This window comes from Sinohyriopsis cumingii, chromosome 6 (assembly GCF_028554795.1).
Source record: "Sinohyriopsis cumingii isolate HCF-2022 chromosome 6, ASM2855479v2, whole genome shotgun sequence".
Taxonomy (NCBI): domain Eukaryota; kingdom Metazoa; phylum Mollusca; class Bivalvia; order Unionida; family Unionidae; genus Sinohyriopsis; species Sinohyriopsis cumingii.
Genome location: NC_142966.1, coordinates 148,149,890 through 148,163,114, shown reverse-complemented (window position 1 = coordinate 148,163,114; position 13,225 = coordinate 148,149,890). Strand labels below are relative to the sequence as shown.

General features: G+C 32.8%; 1 protein-coding gene across 1 annotated transcript in view; it reads left to right on the top strand.

Moving 5' to 3' along the window:
- The window catches only part of LOC149798237 (bridge-like lipid transfer protein family member 1), a 215,309-nt gene extending 202,476 nt beyond the window's left edge, over positions 1–12,833 (top strand). The window contains exons 61-62 of the mRNA XM_089963361.1: positions 3,798–3,951; positions 4,468–12,833. Of these exons, the coding sequence (XP_089819487.1) occupies positions 3,798–3,951; positions 4,468–4,696 (383 nt within the window). The 3' untranslated portion in view covers positions 4,697–12,833. The remainder of the gene's footprint in view (positions 1–3,797; positions 3,952–4,467) is intronic.
- The last annotated feature ends 392 nt before the right edge of the window (positions 12,834–13,225 follow it).

The following is a 13,225-nucleotide window of genomic DNA, read 5'->3' as shown; positions in this document are numbered from 1 at the left end:
CCATCTTGAAAATCCTGTTATTGCTGCTCCTTCTGAATGGATTGTCATATCGGGATGGAGTTTTCACCAGAATACTTCTTATGGCGTCTAGTTGGTCTTAAAAAAAAGTTTGAGCTAATTGATATTCAAAATGGCCACCAAAAGCAGCCATCTTAGATTACTGACTTATTTTCATTAATCATTCAGAAATTATTTTTTTTTACATTTTTATTTATTTAAAGATGACTGTTTTTCTTCAAGAATGCAACACATCTCACAAGATTAACAAATCAAACCCTCATTTACTTTGCAGTAATTAAAATAATCAGTTGGGAGAAATCCATGATGAGATTGTAACAATGCAGAAGCAATGCCATGAGCATGTTATGCGTGAATTCATGTGATAACAAAACATATTATAGCAGGATTTCACGTTACATATTAAAAATGCTTTGTTGACATTTTTGCACCATAGAGATCTGATTAATCCAAACCCTACTATTCATGTCTGTATCAGAATCCTTGGTTTACCCACACAACATTAGAAAAATAGTTAATTTGTCTTCTTCCCTGCAACCTTTCCAGTGACTCAAGTTTGTTTTCTATTTTTTCCTAAAATGACCATACTTTTCATATATTTTTCAATTTTACTTTGAATATCAATTACCTACTGCATGAACAGCCATAGGGAAGCAAATTCAGATATAATCTCAGTGTTTTGGAGATGGGTGTATAAAATGATAGGGACAGAAGGGACTAAAGAGTGACTAATAGAGTATAAATGATCTAGGCAGCTGGGACTAAAGAGTGTATCAATTTATAGAGTCAACAGGGACTAAAGAAAGTGTAAAATGATACAGGTAGATGGGACTAAAGAGTGTATCAATTTATAGAGTCAACAGGGACTAAAGAAAGTGTAAAATGATACAGGTAACTGGAGCTAAAGAGTGTATCAATTTATAGAGTCAACAGGGACTAAATAAAGTGTAAAATGATACAGGTAGCTGGGACTAAAGAGTGTATCAATTTATAGAGTCAACAGGGACTAAAGAAAGTGTTAAATGATACAGGTAACTGGAGCTAAAGAGTGTATCAATTTATAGAGTCAACAGGGACTAAATAAAGTGTAAAATGATACAGGTAGCTGGGACTAAAGAGTGTATCAATTTATAGAGTCAACAGGGACTAAAGAAAGTGTTAAATGATACAGGTAGCTGGAGCTAAAGAGTGTAAAATAATGTAGCAACTGAAGAGACAGCTGTTTTGTGAGAACAAGCATCCTTTTAATTAAACTTACAAAAGTAAGTTGAGTAAAGGTTTTACTTTAGCAATTTATATAAATTTAAAATAAAATATCTATAATTGACCTTACATTTTTGTATTATTTTTTAAAACTTATTTCTTATTTCTTATTTTTTATTCTTTATCTTTACTTGTCACAAAGGGTTGCTGGAAAGCCTAACCCTACCCAGGCAAATTTAAATAGAAGTCATTTGAATTTGAAAATTGTTTGATAGTATATACACACATTAAAAAGCAGTTTCATCTCCATCTGAAAAAAATAAACAGAAAGATGGATTTTACCCTGTATAAGTTTGAAAATAATTTCCACTGTGATAAGTTAGGTTTGTACCAATCCTGCAGTATTTTAATACAACATTCCACCCACAGTACCCTGAAGATTTACTATATTTTGAATACAACATTCCACCCACAGTACCCTGAAGATTTACTATATTTTGAATACAACATTCCACCAACAGTACCCTGAAGATTTATTATGGATCATGAGTGGTATCCTCCTTTTTTGACATTTACAGGGAATGAGAGAGCATTTTGAATCTGAGTGTTCAGAGTGTTTTGCCAGTTCTCTGCATACATTTTAAGGCATTTCAAAAGTACATAATTATAATTGTTTAATCACTACTTATGTCTTCACACTAAGCTGTTATATCTCTGACATGTATTTAGGTACTACAGATATCCCACCAGAGCTGAAGTTAAAAGCCCTTTACCTAACAGCACCACTTCCTCCCCATCATTACCAACATTTTTTTACCCATTCTTTTTCTCATTTTTGGCTTTTCAAGTACAACTCTTATATCATGTCTCATTATAAAATTATTCTGGATAAAACATGGTACTCCTAAGGACATGTCTCATTATAACATTATTCTGGATATAACATGATACTCCTAAGGACATGTCTCATTATAACATTTTTCTGGATATAACATGGTACTCCTAAGGACATGTCTCATTATAACATTATTCTGGATATAACCTGGTACTCCTAAGGACATGTCTCATTATAACATTATTCTGGATATAACATGGTACTCCTAAGGATATGTCTCATTATGACATTATTCTGGATATAACCTGGTACTCCTAAGGACATGTCTCATTATAACATTATTCTGGATATAACATGGTACTACTAAGGACATGTCTCATTTGAACAATATTCTGGATATAACATGGTACTGCTAAGGACATGTCTCATTTTAACAATATTCTGGATATAACATGGTACTGCTAAGGACATGTCTCATTGTGACATTATTCTGGATATAACATGGTACTGCTAAGGACATGTCTCATTATAACATTATTCTGGATATAACATGGTACTCCTAAGGACATGTCTCATTATAACATTATTCTGGATATAACATGGTACTCCTAAGAACATGTCTCATTATAACATTATTCTGGATATAACCTGGTACTCCTAAGGACATGTCTCATTATGACATTATTCTGGATATAACCTGGTACTCCTAAGGACATGTCTCATTATGACATTATTCTGGATATAACATGGTATGCTAAGGACATGTCTCATTGTGACATTATTCTGGATATAACATGGTACTCCTAAGAACATGTCTCATTATAACATTATTCTGGATGTAACATGGTACTCCTAAGGACATGTCTCATTATGACATTATTCTGGATATAACATGGTACTGCTAAGGACATGTCTCATTATAACATTATTCTGGATATAACCTGGTACTCCTAAGGACATGTCTCATTATAACATTATTCTGGATATAACATGGTACTCCTAAGGACATGTCTCATTATAACATTATTCTGGATATAACATGGTACTCCTAAGGACCCCATGATCCAAATGATATGAATGTATAACAGTATGGATTGAAAGAAAACAAGGTGAGACTTGGTCTTATATCTTTATTTGCTTTTCAGAACACAATCATGTCAACCACATTATTTATATATTTTTGCTGATGAGTAGAAATTTCCAAAAAATGTTATGCTTGTTACTCAGTAATCAATATCTCTTGTTCTCCTTTAATGTACTTTCCATAATGACTGCTGCAAATACATACTGTTTAAAATCAAAAGCAAATAATGAATAGTCATTATTCTTACTTGATCTGTTTATCAAATACCTACATTTTTTAAACACACACACAGACACACACTGTATTCAAACAGCGTGTTGTTTTCCCATGTTTGAATATGGCTGAAATCAAAAAATCGCATGCAATGAACTAGCCAAAATTGTTATGGGTTTATATGAATAATCTTAGATAAATAACTGTAATATTACCTGCATATATGTTTGTTCCAACTGCACAAAAGATAGACCCTGACCTACCTTGGCAGATGAACCTATATATCAGGGTCTGTTGTTTGTTCTAGTGATTATTCCTAACAAACTGCAAAGATAAAGTTCTGCCAATGCATTATGCAATGGCAGATATGGGTCTGTGCAGTTTGCAGCTGGATCCAACTAATATATGGGTATATATGACAAGTATGCAATCCATTCTAACCAGGTGCTCGGACATCATCATTAGGACAACTATCCAAGAACAAGGCTGCAGATGGAGAGAAGGCAGAGAAAAGTAAAATCACAAACCCCACCACTGTCTTACAGCAAGATTGGAGACAGTTTGAGTGTAAAACATGGCAACTAGAACCCACTGTCAGGTACAAGCATCTCCACCATTGCTTTGTGTCTTAAATGTTGGATTATTTTTTAAGTGTAATTTTGTACATGAGATTAAGGGAGAGAGTTTAGATACCGTTCACAGAATGAAGAATTACTAGAGATTTCAGACCATTCTGCTTTCTCTTTCCCATTCCGGTCCATCTTTGCTACTACATACTTTTCCATAAGCCCTCAAAATATAACCGTTCAGCAAATATTTTCATTCGTCCGTGATAAAATCTAGATGTTTGAAGAACAGGCAAGTGGCTTTTTGTTTTGCACCATTTTTCTCTCCTGTACATACAGTCTAATCATAATAGATGATCCTTCATTATCATTCTCTTTTTTTGACATCAAGAATTCTGTCAAAGGTTAAAATGTGTGTGTGTGTGTGTGTGTGTTGTAAAAACAGGATGAAACAAATATTTGATGGTTGCTGTTGTATCTTGTTCTTTGAGGAATTTTTTTTTAAAATCAGTTTTTATTTTCCTTCATGTAGTTATGTAATTTTATAGGCTTCTTCACTGGGCCAGTAAGCAGATTGACCCAGTCGGTGTTGACTATGTCCTTCAGAAGCTTGGATTTTCCCATGCTCGTGTGACCATCCCCAAATGGATGCAGCGAGGATTCATGGACCCACTAGACAAGGTTTTGTCAGTGCTAGTTGACCGTCTTATCCTCATATTAAGAGAGAAAGAGGAGAAAACAGAAGAGCAAATCACATCTACTCCAGCTAGAAGCTAACTTTTCCTGGTCAGTTATGTCTCATAAACCTGAGTGTGACAATGTTGGTTGGATACAGATGATATGAAATATCATTACAAATATTTATTTTCAGGCAAAAAGGTACTAATGTGTTTTAAAAAAGAAAACATCTTTATGGTGACTTTTGATGATTTTTTAAAATAAATTCATTCCATTGTTGAGGGTTGGTTGGTTCTATAAAGTTTTGGATCCAAAGGAATCAATTTTTCTAGGTTCAGGTCCTAAACAGTAAAAGTATGTATTGTTTAGCGATAAATATAGCAACTTAAAAGACACAAAAATATGAAGGTTTCATCAATTTGAATGAGAAAATTATATTGTAACCATATCCTTTATATTATTTTATGAAATATGCATAATACCAATGAGATATTTATGAAAATTATATGTTCTAATTATATGTTTAGTTAAACTAATATGAAGTATAGTAAATAATACATTCTTAGAAATTGTAAAATATTTGCAATTTTTGTGAAGTAACTCAACTTGTTCAACTTTTTTCACAAGTTTGTGAACATGTTTTAATGGTAAAATGTGATGGATTACTTACACTAAATAAATGTGGAGATGTACTTCCATAGTGAAATACCAGTTTCGTGCTTCAGCATAAAATAGCAAAAAACAGGTGTACATTGGTGAAAATGTAGACCTGCCCTGTCAAATAGAATATAAGACATTGTTAATATCTGTTTTAATGTTCATGTTATCTCCATCAGTGATTGTGTGCACTTGTGAACAAAATGGTGTAGTTTGATCCCCACCACTGGATCAGTCCAAATCAGTCACTGTGTTATGACCTTAGGCAAGGCACTTTGTTCTACTTGTCTCAGTATAAAATAAACTTCAAAAACGTTTTTGTGCTGTAAAAACCAAAAAGCTAAACCATTATCTCCCACAACAGGGTTACAAATGGATGAATTTGTTTGTTATTTAGGATGTACTTTAATTACAAATGGATGATTTGGTTGTTAATTAGGATGTACTTGATCTAGCATTCATTGTACACCTTCCACTGTTATGACAAATCAAGTACCATGATGCAGTGTTTGGGACAAGAACTTTCTAAGCTGTAGGTGCACAGGATGTAAAGATGAAGGCAAAATGGTCTCAGTCATTCACCAGTGTGAAGACTGCAAAAGTTGTTTTTCTTCCTACAGATCATGTTAGACTATATCAGTGTTGCATAACAGCACGTAAGTTTTAACTTTGTGTATGAAAATAAAATAGCCTCATTTTCTTGTACATATATATAAGTATTATCTTTTAAATGTAACTGCTGTATCAATGTATCACAAAATATGTTGTGGCTTAGTACAGGCACATTCAAATCTTAATCCCATATGAGAAATTTAAACTTTTTCATCCTTGTTAGGTTTTGGAGCATGTGTTTCTGAGTAGCAAGAGTTTTTTTATACAGATAATTTATTGGATGGTGAAAGTTCTCTTTATGTTCAGACTGCAACATAAGCATCAGAATAAGCTTTGACCACCATCAGAGTTTTATCAATGTTTTTTTTATGTGAGAAGCATACTGCTAGTTACTCAGCATTTTATTAAAACTTATGATGCCAGTGTAAGGGCAGGGACTACGATAAAAGGCACAATTCATCTCTAATTTCATGATCATACTGCATCAAATGTAGTGAACTCATTGTACAAAGGACACAATCTTTTATTTATTCTGTAATCTACACTCGACTTGGTTCAGTCTGTATTAGTGTGATGATCTGGATCTTTTGTTGTTTAGTGATTTGGATCATTACGCCAAACATTAATCAAGTTCTCCCTTAGATAAGTTTCAGTCGATGGTTTATGAAGTTTGCTTTAGCTTTTTTGGCTTTCTTATGTAATAGATTTAATGTATATTAGAAAACTTGATTGCATATTTTATTAATAATATGTTCCATTTATTTAGTGCACCTTTCCTTCATTGCAGGGCTAATAACCTACACATTCAAGCTACCAATATAATTGGAATATGTTTTATGTAGAATAAAGTTAAACTGACTTTAGCATATATATATATGTGTGTGTGTTTGTGTTCTACCTCTTTTTCTTCTATTTTTTAAAATAATTTTGTATGTACCTACAATTTTTGTTAAAAAATTCTGGTTTTAAGTGTTTTCAATTTTGTTACTTAATATTCTTGTTCCATATTATCATACTGCATATACATATGTTCATGATGACTTTTCACATGTATGGTTTTCTGATTGCAGCTGTCAATGCAATAAATTCCTGTTTTATTATGGAAATATATCAAGCATTCTGTATTTTACTACACCCCATTTTCATGCCATCTTGAATGATCTCTTTATGCATTGTATAGATTCTTCAATATAATAAGACATGTTCATGTACTGTATGTGTATTATATATGTACTGTATATGTATTATATATGTACTGTATGTGTATTATATCTGTACTGTATGTGTATTATATATGTACTGTATGTGTATTATATATGTACTGTATGTGTATTATATATGTACTGTATGTGTATTATATATGTACTGTATGTGTATTATATATGTGCTGTATTTGTATTATATATGTACTGTATGTGTATTATATATGTACTGTATTTGTATTATATATGTACTGTATGTGTATTATATATGTGCTGTATGTGTATTATATATGTACTGTATTTGTATTATATATGTACTGTAGACATATAACTTGTCCTGCTTAGGTATGTGTTGTGCTTTATTGATGCTAAATTAAAAAAATCTTTATTTTGTAAACTTGAAGGTGACAGCTTATCTGAAAAGAGCCAAATTTCGTATCTGCCATGAGTTTTAACAGTTTGACTAAACATGTGGTTCTGTACTCTGTACTTTTTAAGTCCATTCCTGTAGCAGTATTTACTATTTCATGGGCTAAATTTGATACATTAAAAGCTGAGTTGAGACACCTATGCATTGAGCAATCATGTGTCATTTAAAACAAAAATCGTCATGTACTGGCATAGGCAACCAACTGCTAAATACAACCAGTGACCATGATTTTTTGGCAAAATGAATGTTTCAACACTGCTATGAAAGATGTTACCATCTACAAGAAAAGGTTTCAACTCAGCAGACTTTTATTTAATCCTGTGTAACTGTGATTGTAGAATAAAGACTGCTGGCAGAGCGCAGATTTTCCAAACCATGATGCACAAGAAGATGAGGGAAAAGGTTATGCCTAGATGCTTGTTTTTAGCTCAGCTGACCGTTAGTCCAGTTTAGCTTATGGTATTGTCCTGCATCCATCATGAACATGCATCATCCATGTTCTGTTATTCACACATCCATGTTCTGTTATGCACACATCCGTGTTCTGTTATTCACACATCCATGTTCTGTTATGCACACATCCGTGTTCTGTTATTCACACATCCATGTTCTGTTATGCACACATCCGTGTTCTGTTATTCACACATCCATGTTCTGTTATGCACACATCCATGTTCTGTTATGCACACATCCGTGTTCTGTTACGCACACATCCGTGTTCTGTTATGCACACATCCGTGTTCTGTTATTCACACATCCGTGTTCTGTTATTCACACATCCGTGTTCTGTTATTCACACATCCATGTTCTGTTATGCACACATCCGTGTTCTGTTATTCACACATCCGTGTTCTGTTATGCACACATCCATGTTCTGTTATGCACACATCCATGTTCTGTTATGCACACATCCATGTTCTGTTATGCACACATCCGTGTTCTGTTATTCACACATCCGTGTTCTGTTATGCACACATCCGTGTTCTGTTATGCACACATCCATGTTCTGTTATGCACACATCCATGAACAGTAGCTGATTATCACTCTGGAGTCCATATTTCTGATTAGATTTCAATCCAATGGAATATTGGTTGATATCATCAAAATGTCTGACCCATGCATGTTAATGAAGTGGTTTTGCTAACCTTCTTAATACTATGGAGGCCATGTTTCACATTCAGTTTTGATCAAACTTTGATTGTATGCTTGTATTATTAAGATCTCTAATGAGTTCAAAAGCCATGCACATTTATTAGGTAATCCTTCATCTTGTTGGATGAGCTTTTTACACCCTCTGGAAGTCATAATTCTGATCTGATTTTGATCAGACCTGAAAAATAAGCTTGTCTCATCAAGATAGTGAATAGGTTCAGTAATAAGCAAGATCCATGCATATTAAGGAGATAATCATGCGCCTGATTGGCTGATTTTGTTACCACTCAGGAGACCAGATTTGATTTCTGATCTGATTTTAATCAGTCTTGCTGAGTGGGTTTGATAATGGGTGTGATCCATGCATATTAATGAGGTGATCTGATTGACTTAGGTTGTTGCCCCTCTGTAGGCCATATTTCTGATTCAGTTTCAGTCATACTTGGAATAAATGCCTATATCCTCAGCAATGAATGAAATGCATACTTATTAATGATTTGATATGATTTGCTGAATTTGTTACCACTCTTGTAATCTGACTGGTCTAACTTGGAATATATATTTATATCATCAGGATTTAGGATTGGTTTGATAATGAACTAGATCCATGCATACTAATGATGTACTCTTGCATTTGATTTATAGGATTTCTTACCACTCTTGAAACCATATTTTTAATCTGTTGGATTCATTATTATAAAGAACTTTGATGGCTTCCGTTATTAACAAGAGACAGTGCATATTAAGTATGCCTTTACCCTTAAAAAGAATTCTGATCAGCATATTTTAAAATACATAAATCAGCATGAAATATTATTTGGAAGATGGTTTACATGGATTGTGTTCCTACACTACTACATACGCCTGCTTGGTAAAATGGTCAGCCAGGCGAGAAATGTCAGGCCCTCTTGGGTCTCAACATATAACTGTATGATCAAGACTAAAATGGAATACAGGTCACAAACTGCCATTATTGTGCCAAAGTAATCTAAGTCCCTATTACAGTTATCTATTCCATATTTAATGGATTACTAATCATAGATTTGATGGTTCCTACTGTTTATCTGTTCTGAAGACCCATACATCACTGATTATGTCATAATTATAGATCTTATTCCCCTGCTTTAACAGTAGCTTGATGGATACTGCCTTCAGTCGTTTGTCTATGGAGACACAGTATGCAATGACTTTGGTGAGTGAGGTCTTTGTTTTCCTATCAAGTTACTTGCTTTATCAATGTCACTGTTATTAAAACCCACTCATGATTCCCTGCATGTCAGTCAGAGATCTCATCATCTTTTCACCTTAGCACATCTGTTACATCCCGTTGTTTATCAAATTAAGCCATGTAATATTTTGTAATCGTTGACTTAGGCTTGGGCTTTCGTCTCAAAATAAATGTATTCACTTATTTTTGCTAATGTTACACATTATGGACAGAATAATTAAGAATTGCCATAAGTTATCTTTGCAGCAGTTCCTATGCCAGTAGACTACATATGAAAGTTTAATTAAATTGATAATGTGTATCATCCATTTATATTTAGTGCTGTCTAAATTTTGTTACTTGAATGCATGTAATATTTTAATAATAACTTTGAATAAAGAACAAAATATATGTGCAATAGTTATGGGTATTTCCCTTCTTAAACCCAGTAGGACTTCAGCCTTGAAAACTGACTGTCCTGCACAAACCTGTTAGAGAGAATACCTGTTCTGAGAGACAATTTTTCTTGGCAGAAAGGTGGTCCCACATACATGCTATACAGTACATGGATTTTCAATGTGTGCGTCAGTGAGTGAGGAAGTTAAAATACATGATTATAGATAATATGAAGTAAATGATATGATGAATTAAATCTCGTTTAGGTTCTGTTTTAAGACTACAAAGTGTAACAGTTGTCCTAATTCAACAACAAGAATAATTTAGTGCGAGTCCTTTTAAATTCAACTTATCTAACACATGATTTCTTTTCACGTTTTAATGGCAGTGTTAAACTGCATAATACAACTCTCATGACCTTGACCTGCATCATCCAGATTGTTTTATTCAGCTATTACCATGTGATAAATATTTCTCAGGAATTAAGCTTCCTTTCCGAATTTGAGAAAATGCTTTTAGTTGTGAATATTTTGTTATTTAGTTGCTCAATAATCCCAATTCCATATTTAAATCACTCATGTACTATTGAATTTTGATGATTGAAGCTGTACAGTTTATTTGCTGACAAAATCTAGAATAGACAGATTTTTGTAAAAGTATTTTAATGACTGTATATATTAGCTCAATTTTTTTTTTGTATCTCATGCTTTTGAATTTGTGTATTTCTAGTAAATTTATATTTGGTTCCAGGGTACAGTAGCTTTGCTTCTCATATGTGTTCTTTTTTTAATGATATTTCAACGATGACATAGACATCATGACTGGACACAGAATACTCCTTCAGTACAATGCAAGCAGTGGGATCCATAAGCATTGACTGCAGCTTAGGTAAGGGCATGAAATAGTAAGGGAACTTCCAGTTTTGATTGACAGTTGAGGGTAAAGGTTGTGGTTCTTGACACTTTCATTGATGCATGAGAGTTATGATATTCATTGTTGTGTACAAATATTCATGTAATGGACTTTAATATTTATGGACATTAAAATCTCTAACTGATCACATGCTTTTAATACAAATCAAGTCGACATGCAGTATTTAGAAATTTGTTTATCAGTAAAGTTTGAGTGTTTCCCATTGAAGGTTAAAACATGTGTATCCATTGCATGCAGACAACATAATCGAAAGCGTTATTGCTAGTTATACTTATAAACAGCAGAGCCAAACATATCAGTATGTCTGCACATATTCTACCTCAAGATGGCAGTTTTAAATAATGTTTTATTAATAGCATACAACTGTATACAACCCTGTATAATCTGTACTAATTAAAACAGCATGGTAATGAAACACTACATCCAGATCAACAACAAAGAATGAACTGCAAGAGAAAAGACAAATTTGTTTGCGTTTTATTAGAATTTGCAATTGTACTTTCAAACATATAACTGCAAATTTTGAGGGGCAGTCCACAGATGAAACAAAATCAACAACTTGGGATTTGTCTTTACCGTGTGATTTTAACAAGAAATTAAGCCGACTTTCTTTAACCAAACTGCTTGAAATTGGATAATGGCAAACATGTACATCCTTAGAAGTAGAGCAATACCACATTGAAGAAGAGAGTAACTTATCTGCATCAACCACTTGGTTTGTTTTCATCACCCATCAGCGATCATTTTGAGTAATGGTAAATACATTTTGTTTTTTAATTAATATATGCATGTGAGCTTTGGTGTTTACTGACAGTTTATAATTAATACAAAAAATTTAATGCATGAATAATTATTGGCTTATCATTAAGAATGGTGTATACCCTGCATATGTTGCAATGCTGCTTTTTGAAAGAGTCATAGTTAAATATATTGTTTGGCAGCAACTCATGTATCCCATCCACATCTGACTTATAACTACACATATCCTAATTTTTTAATAAATAATGTATAGTACTCTGTAATATTCATAATTTGTACAAATATATATACATGCATGCAGGTTGAATGTTATAATTGATTATCATATAATGAACTTTTCACTTATTCATGAGGATTATTCTCACTCATTTTCATCTAAATTCTTTGTTTCCTAATTGATTATTGTTGATCCCACATCAGCAGAGGTTGATATTCATATTAGCATCCAAATGCATTTTTATCCATATGTGTGTATGTTCATCTACACTCATCTACACTTGGTGTTGATGATTTTTACCTTCATTTTATTTCAGTACCATTTTATCCCACCCTTTTCAGATATAAAATGTAGCATCATTATGCATATATAAAACTAAATAAATGTGCTTATTATCAAAGGAATGGATGAACATGATGAACTTATCCATGAGCAGCTTCTTGTTTTAGTACCTACTTCCCTGTTGCTGGGCATGATGACAGAATAATACGTATCAAATTAGATGTACATATTTTTCAAATTATTCCAGCATTTTTGTAAAGCAGAGTATGACCATGATCTGTATACTGCAAGATATGTCTCCTGCATGTTTCTTAATGATTGTAGCTATAAGTTATATATGACCAAACTTTGGAATAAATTCTTCCAGTCTGATAATGGATGAATGCAATATGTATTTTTTATTCTTGCGACCTACTGTAAAAGAGGTTACTGTGACATACTTTTCATTAGTGTTTACATCCTTTTGGAGACAATTTGTGATGTAATCCAGAGACTTTAAAGATGTACATGTATTTTGATTATAAAATATACGTGTACATTATTAAATAAGTCTTTGGTAAACTTATATATATATATATATATATATATATATATATATATATATATATATATATATATATCGGACATGTCTGATGATGAAGATATTTTAACTGACTATTAAATACTCATGTCGGTCAGTAATAGTTTTGAACATGACACTTATTCTTCTTCTTATATTTAGCTTCACAGCTGTAAAATTAAATAATTTCAGACCCCTTCTCCAACAAAACAAACAAAAGA